The 16,804-nt window shown below is 42.1% G+C and overlaps 1 protein-coding gene across 1 annotated transcript in view; it reads right to left on the bottom strand.

Annotated features, from left to right (window-relative positions):
- Positions 1-16,804, bottom strand: part of Parn (poly(A)-specific ribonuclease) — an 87,034-nt gene that overhangs the window by 56,739 nt on the left and 13,491 nt on the right. Inside the window, exons 11-17 of the mRNA XM_048333315.1 lie at positions 15,375-15,455; positions 14,152-14,208; positions 9,712-9,789; positions 5,456-5,499; positions 4,145-4,187; positions 2,685-2,760; positions 260-370 (exon numbers count right to left, since the gene is read on the bottom strand). Of these exons, the coding sequence (XP_048189272.1) occupies positions 260-370; positions 2,685-2,760; positions 4,145-4,187; positions 5,456-5,499; positions 9,712-9,789; positions 14,152-14,208; positions 15,375-15,455 (490 nt within the window). The remainder of the gene's footprint in view (positions 1-259; positions 371-2,684; positions 2,761-4,144; positions 4,188-5,455; positions 5,500-9,711; positions 9,790-14,151; positions 14,209-15,374; positions 15,456-16,804) is intronic.

The raw sequence follows: 16,804 nt of genomic DNA, 5'->3' as shown, positions 1-16,804 counted from the left end.
TGCCCTCATAGGGAGACATGCAAGGACTTCCTCCCTCTCTGCCCTCCACTACATGAGAGTATGCTGCAAACCAGAACAGTGGATGTGCCAGAATCTTGATCTCTACCTTGCCAGTCTCCAGTGCCATGACAAACAACTATCTGTTGTCTGAGCCCCCCAACCGTATGGGAACATTTCACTGTAGCCAGGGCTAAGCAAGGGAGCAAGGGAAAGCCCCTGCAGCCTGGAGGGTGAGTGAGGGGAACAGGGAGAGGCATACCTAGGTAATCAGCCATGGAGATAAAGCACAGTCCAGTGATGTAAGCATCGTAGCCGGCCTCGTGGAGCTGCTCAGAAGCTGTGTCATAACTTGGAAAACCTTCCGCACTTTCTAAAGAGATAAAAGAAAGGAGTTTTCCCTGGGACATCACAAAAAATGAAAAGCAGCAAGCACAGTGCCCTACAATCCAAATTGCACTAGTGTGTGCTGTAGAAATAGCACCAGTGAGCAGAAGAAAAAGAATTGCCTGTTTCTTAATTGTGTTCATACACTACCTTATAACAGAGTTACTGAAGCTAAGAACTCTGGTCTAGACTAGGGACATGACCGTGTTACATTCCAAAGAGTCTGCAGACAGAGGACCCATAGTAAAATCACCCTTAGACAAGTACTCTTTCTCTGACTGCTTTCAGAGGACATGAAAACAGGTTCTTCCCTAGTCACACTGTCTCAATGTCAACCTGTTGCACCACTTTGTGTGTGTGTGTGTGTGTGTGCGCGTGCGCACACGCACATGCATATGTAGGTACCAGGGCTTGAAAACGAAGCCTAGACACTGTCCTTGAGCTTTCCACTCAAGGATAGCATTTTACTACTTGAGCCACAGCTTTACTTTTGGCTTTTTGGTAGTTAACTGGAGATAAGAGTCTCACAGACTTTTCTGCCCAGGCTGGCTTCAAACCACAATCATCAGATCTCAACCTCCCAAGCTGGAATTACAGGCATGAGCAACCAGCATCTGGCTCACTCCACCATTTGCACACTGTGTGACTATACTAATATTTAGGTTACTTCACCTCTGTGCTACAGTTTTGTAAAATGGAAATGATAACCATCGAATCCATACAAGTCTTTGTAAGGGTCCAATGTTGTAACACAAAGCTCTTACCTAGTGTCTGATATATGTTACACACTTACAAATTGTTATCTCTCCATACCCCAGGTGCCGTCCCCCCAAAACCAGACTCCAATTCAATATTGGCAGTTTCACATCAGTGCTACCCTCTACCATGTTTCCAAGCCAACAGCACCGTCACCTCAAGGACAGATCAGAACCTGCTATAATCTACCCTTAGGTCATGGGTCCATCTCATTGCACAAAATTAACTCTTTAATATGATTATCACACTGATGGACACACATGTTGATAGCACGAAGTCTGGGAAGTGAGACCTGCTACAATCTCTGCCAGACACATGAATTGCAAACGGAAGTGATAGGATAAAACTCTTACTCTTCAATAAGTATTTCCTAAGAGTCTAGAAATGAATGTCAAGAAGTCTACTGCAATTCAGAATCAAAAGCATGAATGGAAATTAATGGTGAAAGGCTGTTGCTGTTTGTCAATAGAATGCTCTTTAACCAAGAATTAATTAAGCTCTGTAAGTACCAAATATTACAGTGAAAGCCTTTTTAAAACCCTTCTAATCTAGCCTGGCAGTGACCTAAGTAATATCCTCAACCTTACCACCAACAAACACTTGTTATTTCTCAAATCAATTATTCCACTGTATTGTTGTGAAGTCTGGCTTCCCCCCCCCCCCCAACACCTACACTATCTCTTTTCTTCATTCTTTTCTTGGACCATGACCCAGAAAAGGAAGCAAGTCACCATATAATCTAGGCTGCTTTAAAACCTCACTGTGTCAATGTTTGAGCCATTAGTTCTATTAGCAATGTCTTTAGAAGTCCTCAGGCCACTGCTAATGAGAGACTAACTATAGTATAAGCAGTAAATTAGGCTAAAGGAACAGGGACATACTACCCTAAGGCTCAACAAATAGCAAGTGGTGGCTGCATATGGCAAAACATGTCCGCCTCATGAGAAACACTCCTCCTGGCCTCTGGTTTAAACTAACTTAGAAGAAGGGGTGCAGCTAGCCTCCAATCTCTCAGTAAACGAGTATGGGGAATTTTGTTTTCTCAGGTATAGTCTTGCTATGTAGCCCAGGCAGGCCTTGAACTCACAATTCTCCTCTTCCTCAGCTTCCTGAGTGCTAAGAGTACAGATGTACATCATCAGATCTGGCATTCTTGGGCTTCTATGAGGCAGAAAATGTATTTTTCATCTTCTGACAACCAGCAATTCCCTGGCTCTGCTTTAACAATGTACCATGTAAAAGGAGGTGTCAAGTTTTGGAAGAATTCCAAGGATTAGGAAATAAATGCCTTGAAGCTTTAATTACTAAAACTTCTCAATGAAGCCTGCCTATCCAACCTGATTAACATAAGGTAGAGGTAGAATTCAAATATCAACTTTATTCAGAAAATGGTAATTCAGCATGGGACATAAGCAAAATTAACTTGGCCCAAATCTATAAATAAATATGTACTATAGTTTGAGAACACTTCATTTCTTTTTGTAGTATACATCAGTGGTTATCACTAAGAGGTGAAGGGTTTTTAGTCTTAATAATATTCTTACCGACTTTAGGAGGATTGAAAGGTGTCTCTTTTAACCGCTTTTCCAACTCTGCAAGGGATGTGTTGTTAATGATTTCCTGCAAACCAGGAAGCCAGAGTTATAACTTTGCACTATCTCAGTGCAAGATGAACTGAAAAGACGCACTTTCAGACACAGACACAGACACACACACACACACACACACACACACACACACAGAGCACATTTTTTTTTAATGCTTCCTTCCCCCTTGTATTCTTTAGAAACCATCTTCTATTTGATGTGAAAAAGGAATAAGTGTCATTTTCACTCTATGGGAAGGATAACCAGCCAAGTGTGGTGATACATGTCCATAATCTCAGACTTTGGGAGGCTAGGACACAACTTGTGCTACATAGCAGGACCCTGTCTGTGAAAGTGGGAAAAAGAAGTTGGTATTTCTTTAATTTTTTGTTTTGGCAGAACTGGGATTTTAACTCAGGACTTCATATCTGCTAAGCAGGCATTCTGATGTTTGAGTCACATCTCCAACCAAAAAGAATTTTATGCATAAAACCAAGACTACAACTACAGACATTCTGGGCTTGGGCTGGGGCTCAGGGGGTAGAGTCTTTGCCCAGCAAGCACCAGGCCATGACCTGTTTCCAGAATGCTACTCTGTTCTAGTGCTGTTCTCAATTCTATAAAGTCCTTCACACTATTCTTGATTAGAAAATATATGCAAAAGGTAAAAATAAAATAAAAAGAAGTAAAAATTAAGCAAAAAGCTAGACTGAAGGCAGGAGGATCATAAGCTTGAGTTCAACCTGGGCGACACAGCAAGATGCTGTTTCCAAAAAGAATTATAATAATGATAATAATAAAAATAAACCAGACACTAATGGTTCAAGCTTGTAATCCTAGCTACTAGGAGGGCTGAGATCTGGAGGACTGCAGTTGGAAATCAGCATGAGCAGGGAAGTCTAAGATTCCTTCTTCAAAATAACCAGCCAAAAAAAGCTGGGTCAGTGGTGTGAATTAAGGGGTAGAGTGCCAGCTGAGCAAGCAAGCTGAGCAAGAGAGTTGGGCTCTGAGTTCAAATCCTAGTACCGTCAAAAATAAATAAAAATAGGTAAATATTTTTAAAAGAAAAGGAAATACATCCAAAATACAAGGAAAAGAAAATAAAGGATGAACTTTGTGCATATATAACCTACTCAGAAATAAATTATATATTTTAATATTAAAAGCCAACATTCAAAAGGAATGTTAAGAACCTAATTCAACCATCCAAAGATAACTGCTGTTCACATTTGAGGTACTTATTTCTGGTCTATCTCTCTCTGTCTCTCTCTTTCCTTCCTTCCTTCCTTTTTCCTGTTTCTTCTTCTCTTGGAGGCACTTAAATGGCACTTATAATAAGCCAGAATACCAAAGCTACTAGTAGTTCATTCAAACCTCAAAATATAGCTTATTGGGGATAGTTCAAATTTAAATAATACCTTAAAAGGCTGTGTGCTGGCCATCAATTTAGTATCCAAGAGCCTAAAGAAGGAAGAATTTTAAGAAGGTAAACAAAATATAGGTCAATATTCAAAGTTAGTCAACACCAAGTACAGCATTGCATACATAAAATACATACGTGAGGCAGGAAATACTAAAGTAGACAGGGGCACCAAGTACGTGAGCCATGTTGAATCTAACCATGGCACATTAGTCTGGGGACTCGGTGCCATCCCCATGGACTTCACGTGACAGGGCCAGGGCCATCCATACTCTTAACGCTGAAGGGAATGTTCCAGATTGGCTTGTGCCTGAGGTATGTGATAGGCATCAAGGTCAAGAGGGGTCAAATGCCCTCCTGGTTTCTGACACTGCCCAAATATTGCCATGGGCCTCACCTATCTACTGCTGCTACCCAGCTTTGGATGCATCCATTCAGATGGGCCCAAACCCTGAGTCCTAGCTTCATGCTACTGTTACTTTCTACTGCTCTATTGCAGAGACGGAAACTGACCAATGTGGAAGCTGTAGCTCGACAGTTCTCTCCATAGCAGTGGGAATGCTGGGTAATATGACAAGAGACAATCCAGCTGAAGGAAGCTCCTGGAGGACCCACATGGCTGACCTGTGCTCCATCAGACAAGTAACAGGTGCCTATCAGGATCAGCACTAACTTAACAGCAAAGAAAAGGAATCTATGGCCAGTTTCTTGACCGCGGGCAGAGTGTTCCCTCTTGGACACATTGGTGGGTATGGGGACATACCAGAGCATCGAAGAAACCTCCCTCTACCAGCAAGATGGGAAATGACAAGGAAAGTCACTATCTGCGTTCACTCAGCATAAATTCGGATTCTTAATAGGATAACTAAACTAGTCATTATTTTCTTTTATCTTTTCTTTTTTTTTTTTTTTTTTTGTCAGTCATGGGGCTTGAACTCAGGGTCTGGGTACTGTCCCTGAGCTCTTTTGCTCAAGGTTACTGCTCTACCACTTTGAACCACAGCATCACTTCCATTTTTCTGGTGGTTAATTGGAGATAAAAGTCTCACGGACTTGCCTGCATGGGCTGGCTTCAAACTATGATCCTCAGATCTCAGCCTCCTAAGTACCTAGGATTACAGGCACCTGGCTCAGCCATAATTTCCAAACAGCCAACAATCACCAAGTTGAAGATATTAAACCCTTTTCCAGCTAAAGGAACTGGGCTCTAACCATGACCTAATGGTTTTTATAAATTACTATGTAACTATTTGCACTGTCAATGTCACCTTGACTTTTAAATGCAAGACAAGTCATTGAAGAAACCAACCTGGGGAATACACACGTTGTCATCTCTTTAAACTCATTCAAGTCCTAAAGAAATAAAAGAATGATTGGTTACAATTTTCCTAAGATACCCACAGTATTCAAAATATACATTAGCAGCCCAGCTTCATAGCTGTCTTTTCAAACAAACCACCATACCTTACACAGGCCTTGAACTAGAGCTAGACTAGAAAACCCATAGCTAACTATCACTTTTTTTTTTTTTTTGGCAATCCTGGGGCTTGAACTCAGGGTCTGAGCACTGTCCCTGGCTTTGTTGCTCAAGGCTAGCACTCTACCACTTGAGCCACAGCACCACTTCTGGCTTTTTCTATAATATGTGGTGCTGAGGAATGGAACCCAGGGCTTCATGTATACGAGGCAAGCACTCTACCACTAGGCCATATTCCCAGGCCTAATCATCACTTTTTAAAAACTCCCAAAGATCTCATAACTGACCTTTACCATACCTACAATAGCCAAACTTAAGGATACTTATGGACAAAGGGAGGAGTTCTTATTCTACATAGAAAAGCAAAAAGAAAACAAAAGAAGTCCTAGTAACAGGAAACAGGTTGTGTTCTGTTATCTAGACTTGATGTAAGTGACTCTGACAGTGTTACATTCAACAGTTCACATAGGAAATGCCCCTATTATAAACTAGCTCAGACCTCTTCTGGGGCCATCCTTCAATGCTAGCTGAAATGGCTACTTTTTTCCAACAGACACATGATTCCTGCCTTAAGTACTCAGAAAATTGCTAAATGGCACTCACAGCAAGTGCCTAAATTAGACTATTCATTTCCTAAGTTTATTTTGATCAGGAAGCCTAGAGAAGAAATGAGACTGCTCTAATTTTGAATTAACTCATTTACATACATAATTGCCAAGCAAGACTGGAGAGTCACACTCCTGACCCTGCATGAACCACACTTCTCTCTTCAGCATTCCTCATGCTTCACAGGAAACTGCCGTTTCCAATTAGCTTCTCAAGCCTGTAAATGCAGACTGTACTTAGCTGGCTTGAAATATTTACCACTTTCAATGGCCATCGTTAAATTAATGGACAATGGACAAATGTGGTTTCAATGTTAACTCAAACAAAAGTGCCAGAATGACTGTCTACAGATTCTCAATGCCACCATGAAGCTTCACAAACAAGAAAAAGGCTGAACGATGGAGGACCTCCAGGCCCAACCTGTTCTGAAAGTTCTATTCAAAAGAAGTTTTACAAGGGGACTAAAAAGCACCTTTAACAGAGGGGGTTCTGTGATATACTATGCCTGCTTTATTTTTGTGTGTGCCAGTCCTGGGGCTTGAACTCAGGGCCTGGCACTGTCTCTGGGCTTTTGTTCAAGGCTAGCACTCTACCTTTTAAGCTACAGCTCCACTTCTGGCTTTTTGCTGGTTAATTGGAGTTAAGAGTCTCACAGACTTTCCTGCCTGGGCTGGCTTCAAACCATGACCTCAGATCTCAGCCTACCTAGTACCTAGGATTACCAGGTGTGAGCCACCAGTGCTCAGTTCTGCAGTATACTTAAAAACAAAAATATATGATGTCTGTACATGTAAGAGCCCTGTCATTTCAAATGTGTTTTCTTGCTTATTCTCATCACGTCTTCTGAAGGTAGAAGAAAGCAAGCTGCTCCCTCTGACAATGTCAGAGCATATGTAAGCAAATTACCCAGGTCTCCCTAGAAATAAAGCATGGGATAAAATTGCTTATCCTAGCCCATTCCTACGTTATAACAAATCATTCAAGAACTTCATTCAGGACTAATCCCATTCAAGTCAACATTTATTAAGTGCTCACACATGAAGAGCCATGCCAGGCACTTAGGCAAGGAAAAGAGCCCAAGGAGCTAATCCCCTAGAAGAAGGGTGTTACAGAAGAGCCAGTCTGGCTGGGAAGGAGGGTAACAAGTGGTTGGATTACACAGAAGGTTGAGCTTGATGACAAAAAGCCTGATGGCAGAAGACATTGCTAAAAAGAGTCGACTGTACCAAAACAAAATGTGAGGCTATTTGAGAATTTTAAGTGAGGTTGATCATGTGAGCAGAGTCATAAAACGGAAGATTGCAAAAACTGGCACAGTCGGAAGATATCCACTCATTAAATCAATATTTAATTCTTCCCATGTGCCATCTTCTGTTTGGTATTCAAAATGCCTAGAAGCTCAGTATTAAATATGCTTTCCTCTGTCCTTGCTGATAACTTCATTGCATAAAGGTCGAATGAGTCAGGAGAGCGAGGCACTGGTGGCTGACATCTGTAATCCTAGTTATTCAGGAGGCTGAGATCTGACGATCATGGTTCGAAGCCAGCTAGGGTAAGAAAGTCCATGAGACTCTTATCTCCAATTAATCGAAGAAAAGCTGGAAGTGGTGCTGTGGCTCAAGTGGTAAAGCACTAGCCTTGAGCAAAAGGAGCCCAGAGACAGTGCCCAGGCCCAGAGTTTGAGCCCATGAATGACAAAAAAAAAGAAAGAAAGAAAAGAAAAGTCAGGAGAGGAATAGTTCCTAGGTAGACAAGGCCAATGGGTAGTGTCTGGTGTGAAACAAACTTTACTCTTTAGATCCTCCCATCACATTGCTCAAACCATAGTGATGAAGGAGCCTTTGTCTCCCAGAGGGCGATTGGCTGTCATGGGAAGTGTGGCAACCTGAAGCTTACACAACTAGAACAAGGGGAGCCAGATCCTGTCACTCATGGCTAAGCTGCACTATAAGCAAGATGCTCATGAGCAATGTGACCTGAAAAAGATGAGGAAGGCAGGCAGGTATGCAAACAAAAGCACACTTCCAAAGGAGGCACCTTCCAACACAGATGCATCAAAAACTCATCTGATCTGATGGCAATAACCATGGCCTGCAGCCCAAATGTGGCCGACCACATACTGTTTTTAAATCAAGTTTTACTGCAACACAATCACACCCATTTCCATGTACTCAATGGCAATTTGGGAACCACAAGACAGCACTGAGAGTTATAATAGAGACCACACAACCTGGCAAGTTTCAAATATTGGGCTCATGTTGAAGGGTGACAAGGAATTCAGCCTGCAGTTTATGGAACTCCAAGTGAGAAATCAGGCTCCTTGCAGCGGAAATGCCAAGAAGCCAGCATGAAGTGGGACAGCATGGCAGCGATGTATCAGGATTTAGCAGTTTGTGCATGAAGAAAGCATCAACAATGATAGACAAGGGAAGGGCAGAACACTGGAAGTGAGTGACCCAAATGGGCTCAAGAGAAGAAGCTGATTTAGAGACAGCTTAAGGAAGAAAGTTTTTTAAAAAATCTCATCTGAGGAATCTAGAAGCATAGTTCAGTTGGTAGAGTGCCAGCCAATGAGCAAGAAGTGCATCAGGTACTGAGTTCAAGTACTGGTCTCGGACAAAAAAGATTAACAAACCTCTTCAAAAGGCCAGCTCAGCATCTTACCTATGTCCCAACTTCAAGAGAAATATTAGGCTCTTAGACCAATATTCACATATTGTGGTTGGAATATAAAGTAATAAAAGTTGAAATTTACTTGTCTCTTCTGAGACAAGTAAATCCTAAACAACCCTCAATATGAAGGCCATCCAGGTAGGAAGATGACCGCATGTCCGGATGTGCTACCTGCAATTGGATGCTACCATGAGTGGGTGGGACAACTACAGCACAGCATACAGAGAAAAAGCTCAGCAGAGAGGGGAATGGAGGGACGGGAAACAAGTAAGACAGCCACGTACAGTTATGGAGCAAGAGAACAAGTGCCAGTGAGAAGCCAAAGGAACCCCTGCCTGTGCACTTAAGACAGCTCAGCTCCAAGTGTGGAAAAAACACGACCAAGGGCCACCGAGAACCTAAGGGAAGCAACCTCACAAGCAGGCCGTGAAGAATTCCATAGCCACTGACCCAGTTTGATTGGCACCATTTACCCCTAGCGGCCATAGGTCTAATTTTAGCAGTACCAAACTCGAAGCCATGCACATGGCTTCCCCTTCTGCCCAGCGCTGAATAAGCAAACCCTGAGCACAAGATGATGAAGCAAATATTTATCCTGGCTCTGAAAATGGTGGATGACTAACGACCCCTTAAAATAGCACTGATGTACATCCTGTCAATGAAAACAAAATGAGGCACACAAGAGTCTCTCTGGGAACCCTCTGTAGGGATGTCACACAAACAGAGGACACTTTCGTAGTAAGTTAATTAATTAGGTAACTCGCAGTGTTTTTTGTTTTTTTTTAAACACTGACTGGAGAGCCACTCACCGGAGGCAGTGGGCAGTAGAACTGGTGGACCGTGTGCATGACATCCAGGAGCATATTATGTCCCACAACGAGCTTCCCCTATGGAAGAGTCAAGGTAGGAAAAAGACATCAAAAGTTATACCAGGGCTTGAGTGTAAAATGCATACGATAGGATCCATGAGGAGGATCTCCAACCCGACTCACTTTCCATGTTAAAATGTTTCAAATACAAAAGCACTGCTGTAAGCAAATACACAGACATGAACAGGCCTCATTTCTCTTCCATTTTGGAATGTTAAATGCAGAATGCAAAGTAAAAGCTCCCAATGATGTGTTTACTTTGTTGGCCATTTTCTCTGATTTTTACTAAGTAGGCTCCCTCAATCAGAATCAGAAGGACTATAGTAAAGGAGAAGAGGAGGTATCTCACATCTCACTATGTTGCCCAGGCTGGTCTTAAACTTACTGGGCTCAAATGATCCTCTTGACTCAGCTTCCCAAGTAGCTGAGACTTACAGGTGTGTACCACCGCACCTGGCTAGAAACAGTAAAATTTTGACTGAAAAGCTTTATCTAGCTATCTCTATCTATCTATCTATCTATCTATCTATCTATCTATCTATCTATCTATCTATCTATCTATCTGTGCTGGGGTTTAAACTCAGGGCCTGAGCACTGTCCCTGAGCTACTTTGCTGAAGGCTAATACTCTACCACTTGAGCCACACCACCACTTCCAGCATTTTTGGTAGGTAATTGGAGATAAGACTTTTCCTGCCAGGACTGGCTTAAAATGAGGATCTTCAGATCTCAATCTTCTCAGTAGCTAAGATTACAGGCATGAGTTACCAGCATGCAGCTGACTAAGAAGTTTTTTAAAGGTAAAATCTGAAACCTAAATCTTTTGAACTGTCAAAATTCCAAATATGTATTTTAAGACTGTACTCTTTAAAAAAAAAACCTTATTTCAAAAGATACACTCATAAGACAAAACACAACGCATCTCTACTTATATCCATCACCTATGTGCAAATTCATGTGCAGGTTCTTAAGTACTTTTACATTGCACGTGTAAATTAGTACGTGTTAATTTACATTACTAGGTGTAAATTATTCCACTTCGCTTTTTTTTTTTAAATGAGGGGCTAAGAAACTCATAGGATGTCACTTTAGCTGGAGCTAGCCAGGTGACATACGTACCACATGAGGTCACAACAGTGGAGCTTTATATAAGGTCCCAGTGGGCCTTCAATGTAACACTGCTGGACTCATAGGGCAAATAAACATGATTCTCTGACATAATGTGAAACTTCTCTACCTAACACACTGACTTCTAGTTCAGTATTTGTGATATTCAGAGTCCCTATCCAATGCAAACATCACAAACACTGGTTAAAACCATGAAAATAGTGTGTGGTGAGCCCCACACGGTGCACAAACACTAATAAATGAAAGCAACCATGCTACAACACAAACATTCTGGGCAGCCAGAGGCAGAGAGAAGAAAGGAACAGGGCACACAGCATCCTGGTGTTGCCAGAAAACCATACACAATGCCGTGATCTGGTCATGTCTGCTCCCCTCCCAGTACTGGTTAGTAATCTGAAACTGCTTTAGGCATGTGCCAAGCGGAAGAAAATACATAGAATGCAGATAATTAGGACTGGATTTCTCAGCTGGAAAGGAAAAGGTAAGGAAAGAGAACAGGTTAAAAATAAGCCCTGTGGTACTACTCTGGGATCTGAGATATCAGATAAAGGCCTGGATAAATGCAACCATGTTTGTGTGTGTGCATTTGTATGGACACCCACACTTCATCATGGGGCAAACCTCACAGAATGGACTTGCATAAAACTAGATGGTCTGACCTAGATTGTATACCTAGATATCCATTTATTTAGCCACTGTTCCTGTTCTAGGCTACAAACTTGTAGCAGGGGAACCTTTTATTCTGCCAATGGCCATTTGGATATTTGTAACATTCACAGGCTTTAGCAAATTATCAATACAACTGCCCAAATAGGGGTGGCTGACAAGAAGCACATATGTCTGTCCATCACATACAATGATTTCACCAGCCTTCTAGAACTGTAACATGACACCACACAAATCCAACAGAAACTACCTTAGTCAGCTGATCAGGTTGTCATCTTGAATATCATTTCTACAGTACCCTTGCCAAAATCATAGATTCTAAGTCCAAGTATAAAGAAGCATACCCAAGTAGAAGGACACACATCTGACAAATAATCAATGCTGTCAGAAGTTCAAGGTTATAAAAAGACAGGGACAGCTAGATGCTGGTGGCTCACACCTGTCATCTAGCTACTCAGGAGGCTGAGATCTGAGGATTGTGATTCCAAGCCAGCCTGGGCAGAAAAGTCCCCATCTCCAATTAATCACTCAAAAAATGGAAGTGGAGCTGTGGCTCAAAGTGAAAGAGCTCAGGGACAGTGCCCAGCCCTGGGTTCAAGCCCCACAACTGACAAAAAAAAAATGAGAGAGACAGACCAACAAAGTCTGAAATACAACGTGCACATAATGTGGGATCCCAGACAGACTAGTAAAGACAAACAGGACTTCATGGGAAAAGAATGAAATTCAGGTAAGGACATTGCCATAGTGATAATAAATATTGTACCAGTGTTAATTTCCTAGTTTTGATAATAACATTAATATTAGTGATAGCTCTATGAGGAGCACACAGAAACTCTATGCTCTTTTAGTACTTTTCTATGAGCAGAAAATTAAGTTTTTCTAAAAATCTATACAAAAATACCAGGCGCCAATGGTTCATGCCTGTAATCCTAGCTAGTCAGGAAGCTGAGATCCGCAGAAGTTCACGAGACTCTTATCTTCAGCTAATCACAGAACAAGCCAGAAGTGACACTGCGGCTCAAGTAGTAGAGTGCTAGCCTTTAGCAAAAGGAGCTCAAGGACAGCACCCTGGTCCAGAGTGCAAGCCCTAGGATCAACAAAACAACAACAACAACAACAAAGAAACCCATAAATGTACCAACAATAGAGAATTACTTGGCATGATATACACATATTTAAGTGTTTACTATCTACCAGCTCCATAACTTCATTAACATTAACAAGAAATTAATATATTAAGAAATACGAGGGGCTGGGAATATGGCCTAGTGGCAAGAGTGCTTGCCTCGTATACATGAAGCCCTGGGTTCGATTCCTCATCACCACATATATAGAAAACGGCCAGAAGTGGCGCTGTGGCTCAAGTGGCAGAGTGTTAGCCTTGAGCAAAAAGAAGCCAGGGACAGTGCTCAGGCCCTGAGTCCAAGGCCCAGGACTGGCCAAAAAAAAAAAAAGAAATACGATAAGCAGGGTACCAGTGGCTCATGCCTATAATCACAGGTAGTCAGAAGGCTGAGATCTGAGTGTGAAGCCAGCCCAGGAAAACAAATCCATGAGACTTTTATGTCCAATTGACCAGCAAGAAAAACGACAGAACTGAAGGCATGACTCAAGTGATAGAGCACTAGCTAAGAGAAAAAGCCAAGTGCTAGTGGCTCATGCCTGTAATCCCAGCTACTCAGGAGGCTGAGATCTGAGGATATCGGCTCAAAGCCAGCTCAAGCATTAAAGTTTGTGAGACGCTTATCTCTAATTAACCAGAAAACTGGAAGTGGCACTGTGTGGTTCAAAGTGGTAAAATGCTAGCCTTGAGCAAAAGAGCTCCAGGACAGCACCCAGTCCCATAACCAAAAAAAAAAAAAAAAAAGCCAAACAAGAAAGAGGTCACACATCAGTACCAGCATTTAAAAAAAAAGAAGAAGGGGCTGGGGATATGGCCTAGTGGCAAGAGTGCCTGCCTCGGATACACGAGGCCCTAGGTTCGATTTCCCAGCACCACATATACAGAAAACGGCCAGAAGCGGCGCTGTGGCTCAAGTGGCAGAGTGCTAGCCTTGAGCGGGAAGAAGCCAGGGACAGTGCTCAGGCCCTGAGTCCAAGGCCCAGGACTGGCCAAAGAAATAAAGAAATAAAAAAAAAGAAGAAAAAAAAAGTTGGAATTTCAGCTGCAATTACACTTATGTGCAAGGACAAGGATTCACTCGTATTTTTAATCTTCTGGATTCCTCTATTTAGCAAATAAGACATCTTCAAACATTGATTGTCTCTCCTCTTATTTCTTACTTCCTGATTCTTCCTATGGTTTAGAAAATAGTATTTGTTTGGGGTATCCTAGGAAGACAACAAACCACAGTAGAATCCTGGGGTGCATTTCCAGAAGGAAAGGTTTTTTCTGAAAATTGGTGCTTTCTCATCAAGTGTATCATAGGGACAGTCTATTCTTCAATTCCAACTTCTTCCTCCATACCAGGTAAGCATTCCACATGTGCTAAATGCTTCATTTGCCTTGGTATTTAGGTAATTCATCTTAAATATTATGTTTGGCAATCTAGCTAAAAACAAATAAAAGGCCAGTTTCACTTACAGAATTAGCGATGGCATGAATGACCCTTGAGAATCCCACAGCATCATTCAACTCCTCCTAAGTTAGAAAAGAAAATAATTGAGGTGTGTACGTTCTTTTTTTTTTTTTTTTTGGTGGCCAGTCCTCGGGCTTGGACTCAGAGCCTGAGCACCGTCCCTGGCTTCTTTTTGCTCAAGGCTAGCACTCTACCACTTGAGACACAGGGCCACTTCTGGCTTTTTCTGTTTATGTGGTGCTGAGAAGTCGAATCCAGGGCTCCATGCATGCTAGACAAGCACTCTACCACTAAGCCACATTCCCAGCCCCAAGGTGTGTATGTTCTTTATCTGAGCTGAAATCCTGGCATCGTCTCCCTCAAAGCACTTAAGTTTTGTGTCAAGTTTGATGACATCAGTGTCACAGACATGGTACCTACTATCCCAAATAACTGCATGTTTGATGTACATATACAGCCTTCTGTACTACAAAACAATCAAGTGACAAATTATCCATTAGTTACAGAATAGTGCCCAGGCTTCACCCATCATTTCATATAATACATTCAAGTTTTGGTCAAATTGTCTTGAAAAAGGAACAAATGTTTCAACTTTAGTAAGTAGCCACCTGCTGGCTGAACTCAATAATGCACTATGTTCTGAGGATGTGGTGACAATGTACCCATAATCAAAGCCATGCAGGAGGCAGAGGTGGAAGGTTCCAGTCCTAAGGCCACCTCAGGGGCAAAAATGCAAGACTAGTTTAAAAACAACAACAAAAAAAACCCTCCTAAACCAAAAAGGCATTGGGAGCTGGGCATCTGTGGCTCACACTTGTTATTCTAGCTACTCAGGAGGCTGAGATCTAAGGTTCATGGTTCAAAGCCAGCCCAAGCTGGGAAGTCTATGAGTCTCTTTATCGCCAATTAACTACCAAAAAGCTGAAAATGGCGCTGTAGTTCAAGTGGTAGAGTACTAGCCTTGAGCACAAAAGTTCAAGTGCCCAGGCCCTGAGTTCAAGCTCCATGACCAGTAAACACACACATACACCATTGGGGTATTTATTACTCAAGTGGTAGAGCACCTGCCTAGCAGTGCAAAGCCCTAAGTTCAAACTCCAGGGCCATCAAAAAATAAAGTAACAAAAATAATAAATTAAACCCAACATAGGATCTAGAAATGCACTGAAGGAAAAAAATGGACATCTATTATTGCATTCCTCACACAGGTGAAACAGAGCCCAGTTACCTGTTCTTTAGCATGTTTCTGTTGCTCCCTTCTCTTGCGTTCTTCCTCATCTACTTTGCTGACAACTATGTATCGCTCCTTCTAAAAGACAAAGCAGATATACAACTGGACCCAGAAGTCATAATTACACTATAGTGAAGTTGTAAGTTTAGTTATAGTTAAGTTGCACAGTCTTTCCCGGGCTAAGCACAACAGAGTATTGTGAAATGCCCCCAAAAGTAGAGCTGGTGTAGACTATGAGTTCAGCTCAAGTGGTAGAGTGCAAGTAGAAGACCCCCGGGTTCTGAGTTGGATCCCCAGGACCAGAGAAAGAGAGAAAGAGAGAGATCCCCACACCACAAAACTATATATATGTATGTACTATATATATGTATATGTACTATGTATATGTATACTTCTACATATGAGCAGTAAGTTATGTAGCTTTGAACATAATTTTTTTTGGTGGTACTGGGATATGAATTTACACTTGCTAGAAACTTGCTAGATTGCTAGATAGGCACTTTACCACATGAACCATGCCCTCAGATTTTTGTGCCCTAGTTTTCAGATATATCTTGAGTTTTTTGCCCAGGGCCAGCCTCAGACTGCAATCTTCCTTATCTAAGCCTACCACCAAGCTGGAACCTCAGCTTGTTACCTGAGATAGAGTCTCACTAACAAGGTAGCCTCAAACCCCAATCCTCCCAATCTCTGCTTCCCAAGTAGCTGAGATTACAGGTGTAAGCCACCATTCTTGATCCTTGACCATGATTTTTTTTTTGCCAGTCCTGGGCCTTGAACTCAGGGCCTGAGCACTGTCCCTGGCTGCTTTTTTGCTCAAGGCTAACACTCTGCCACTTGAGCCATAGCGCCACTTCTGGCCATTTTCTATATATGTGGTGCTGAGGAATCGAACCCAGGGCTTCATGCAAGCAAGGCAGGCACTCTTGCCAGTAGGCCATATTCCCAGCTCCTGAATGTGATTTCTAAGTAGTTACTTACAAAGCAAAATTTCCACATCATATTTTATGATATGGATTTTCTGGTTAGGAGATAGAAAACAATACTGCCTTCTTTCTCAAATGTTACATTTTATGCTAATTAAACACAACAGGCTGCAGTCGTGGTTCAAGTGGTAGAGTGCCCAAAACAAGCAAGTGAACCCGAGCAAGAGTTCAAGGCCCCGAATTCAAGCCCTGCTACAGCCATACACACACACACACACACACACACACACACACACACACACACACACACACACACACACACTCTGCCGTGTCAGAGTTTGAAGTTTATTTTCTGAGCATGTTTGTACCTTATCCAATCTCTACTCTGATATCTGACTTAAGAACAATACCAAATTCTAAATTTTTTTAAATCTGCAGAAGGAACCTCCCACAGGCATCTATTTCTCATGACAATTCTATCAGTGCAACTCAGCTCATGAC

Source organism: Perognathus longimembris, chromosome 23 (assembly GCF_023159225.1).
Source record: "Perognathus longimembris pacificus isolate PPM17 chromosome 23, ASM2315922v1, whole genome shotgun sequence".
In the NCBI taxonomy this organism is placed as follows: Eukaryota; Metazoa; Chordata; class Mammalia; order Rodentia; family Heteromyidae; genus Perognathus; species Perognathus longimembris.
The sequence above is the reverse complement of the archived record's forward strand: the minus strand, read 5'-3'. Positions and strand labels throughout refer to the sequence as shown.